Source organism: Sceloporus occidentalis, unplaced genomic scaffold, assembly GCF_023333645.1.
Source record: "Sceloporus occidentalis isolate IW3139 unplaced genomic scaffold, rSceOcc1.0.p SCAF_49, whole genome shotgun sequence".
Taxonomy (NCBI): Eukaryota; Metazoa; Chordata; class Lepidosauria; order Squamata; family Phrynosomatidae; genus Sceloporus; species Sceloporus occidentalis.
Genome location: NW_028317029.1, coordinates 67,004 through 69,181, shown reverse-complemented (window position 1 = coordinate 69,181; position 2,178 = coordinate 67,004). Strand labels below are relative to the sequence as shown.

At 49.6% G+C, this 2,178-nt stretch overlaps 1 protein-coding gene across 1 annotated transcript; it reads right to left on the bottom strand.

Moving 5' to 3' along the window:
- On the bottom strand, positions 1–1,089 carry LOC149288797 (alpha-(1,3)-fucosyltransferase 4-like). The gene has a single exon (XM_089491265.1). The coding sequence runs from the start codon at positions 1,087–1,089 to the stop codon at positions 1–3; it is 1,089 nt and encodes a 362-aa protein (XP_089347391.1).
- Positions 1,090–2,178: the final 1,089 nt, after the last annotated feature.

The window sequence follows — 2,178 nt, the reverse complement described above, 5'->3', positions numbered from 1 at the left end:
TCAGCTCTCAAACCAGCCTGCAAGATCGGATACCGTCCGAAACCGATTCCCAGCCGTCTTCGCGGTTTCACAGGCGGTGCAGTAGTGCTCGTCCCAAAAGGACGTCACGTGGACGTCGTATTGCTTCTTCCAGGTGAAGTACCTTCTGTAGCGGTGCATGTTCTTGTCGAGAAACTTCAAGTACACGGCCAATTTCCTCGGGCTGGAAAAATCATCCACATGGATGAACGAGTTGCGAGGTATGAACATCTCGTAGTTGTATCGGGTCGGACCCATGACGATGGGGACCGCGCCGGTCTTGAAGGCGTTTCTCCATAGCTTTTCGGTAATATAATCCGTGTGCAGGGAATTTTCAAAGGCAAGGTAAAATTTATATTCAGAGACCGTCTTGACAATATTATCGTCTTTTAAATCCATCCCGTATCGCCCGTATATGTCAATCTCGACGTACTCCCTCAACTGGTTATAGTACTGGACCCTCTCGTGATCCTCGCTCCAGTTGCTTATTACCCACGCCACCAGCTTTTTTTTCCTCGGGAGAATAACTTTAGGTTTCTTCCTGGAGAACAAATAGCCGTACGGCATAAAAATATCAGAATCCACCCTGTACGACATGGTCCAGTTGAATATGCCCCCTAAGCTTGACAGCCATGGGGAATGGGACGGGGATTCGAAATTCATCCAAATCCATTTTTGAGAACTTGGTCTTATCATGGGGAAGTCACTGAAATCGCCGATATCCCTGTGGTGGAACAAGATGGCATCTGCCTCCTGGTGGAGGCTCCTGTTAGTGGTAAGATTGCACCCGGTGATGTTAAATAGGAGGTGGCAGTCCCCGAGGCGGCGTCTTTTGCCGAAGGGTTCGTACCAGATGAGGACAGTCACTTGTTTCGGTGGGTTTGAGCTCCCCCATAATATAGGGAAACGTATGACACTATGTAACAGGTCCTGGGTGCACACGTACACAACTAACAGCGTACAAGTCAGGCTGGCTGCCAGCCACCGAGACCTCAGCGCCCGCCACCGGCTTCTCCTGCAAAGTCTCCAACTGCACATCTTTTCCAGCGACAGCAAACTTTCCTCTCTCATCCTCACTCGCTTAAAGCTCTTTCACTGATACGCGTCACTTTTCCAGCACATCGAAAGCGATAGGCGTGCGGATCCCGAACGAGCCCCGATTTCAGCATTCATCATAGGTGCGAAAGTTCAGCAGATAAATCTCGAAAGCTCTGTCCCTCGCTCCGCGACACAGAAGGAATGACTCAGTGGACGCGCTCGTCCTTTCCTCTGAATGCCTGCGGGGTTTGAAAAGAAGTTTACCAAAGAACGTCAACAAATGTGAAATCCATTCATCTCCATTACATCGGCGCACGAAAAACTAGCACGTCTTAGACATTCCCGGCCCCCGTGCCCCGTTACCAGCATGTTCACGTCTCGGTCTGCCGTGCAGGTTGCGTTGTACTGAAAGACGAGGGGAACTCACCGGCAAATTGGCAGCAGCTGAACGCATCAAGAACAGACGGCTTCCTCGCTGGGAACGTGCTTCGGTGCAGCTCATCCTCACGCTATTCAAAATTCAGGAGCCCACAACAGGCATCAGAGCCCCCGTGACTACAAACACGACTTTGAAGCGCAGGCAGCCCTCTCTTTCAGCAGTCCCGGTGGACCCCCGTTGAATTTGTGTGACCGCAATCAGCCTTTGCCCGTGTTTAGTGAAGTTGGGATTGCCCAGGAGGGAAGAGAGGCAGCCCTGCTATGTTCAGCAGCGTTCCACATTCACACAGCAGCACAGCAGACCTCACTCTCCACATCATCACTCAGTCACACCTCCACGTGATGTCATCTGTCACTCAGGAAGTTCCCTGAGAAACACGAGATGGACTTCGAGTGTCTGTGGCAGTCACCTTCCCATTAACCCTTTATTCCTTTAGATCATATTTCACCAGGAAGAACGCACTGACGTTGTTTTTTTTCTAAAGAGCACTTACAATTGTACAATTGTCCAAGGCTACACAAGTCAAACAACTCAAAGCCTTTTGGACAGCACATAAGGGGTTAAACCCAGCACACATCTAGGCTGTCTCAAGAAAGTTGTACAAAGTAAATTATGAGATTTCTTTTTTTTATTATTCACTCCCCACGAACTATTATAGAGCATGAGTTTTGTGCATGCTGACA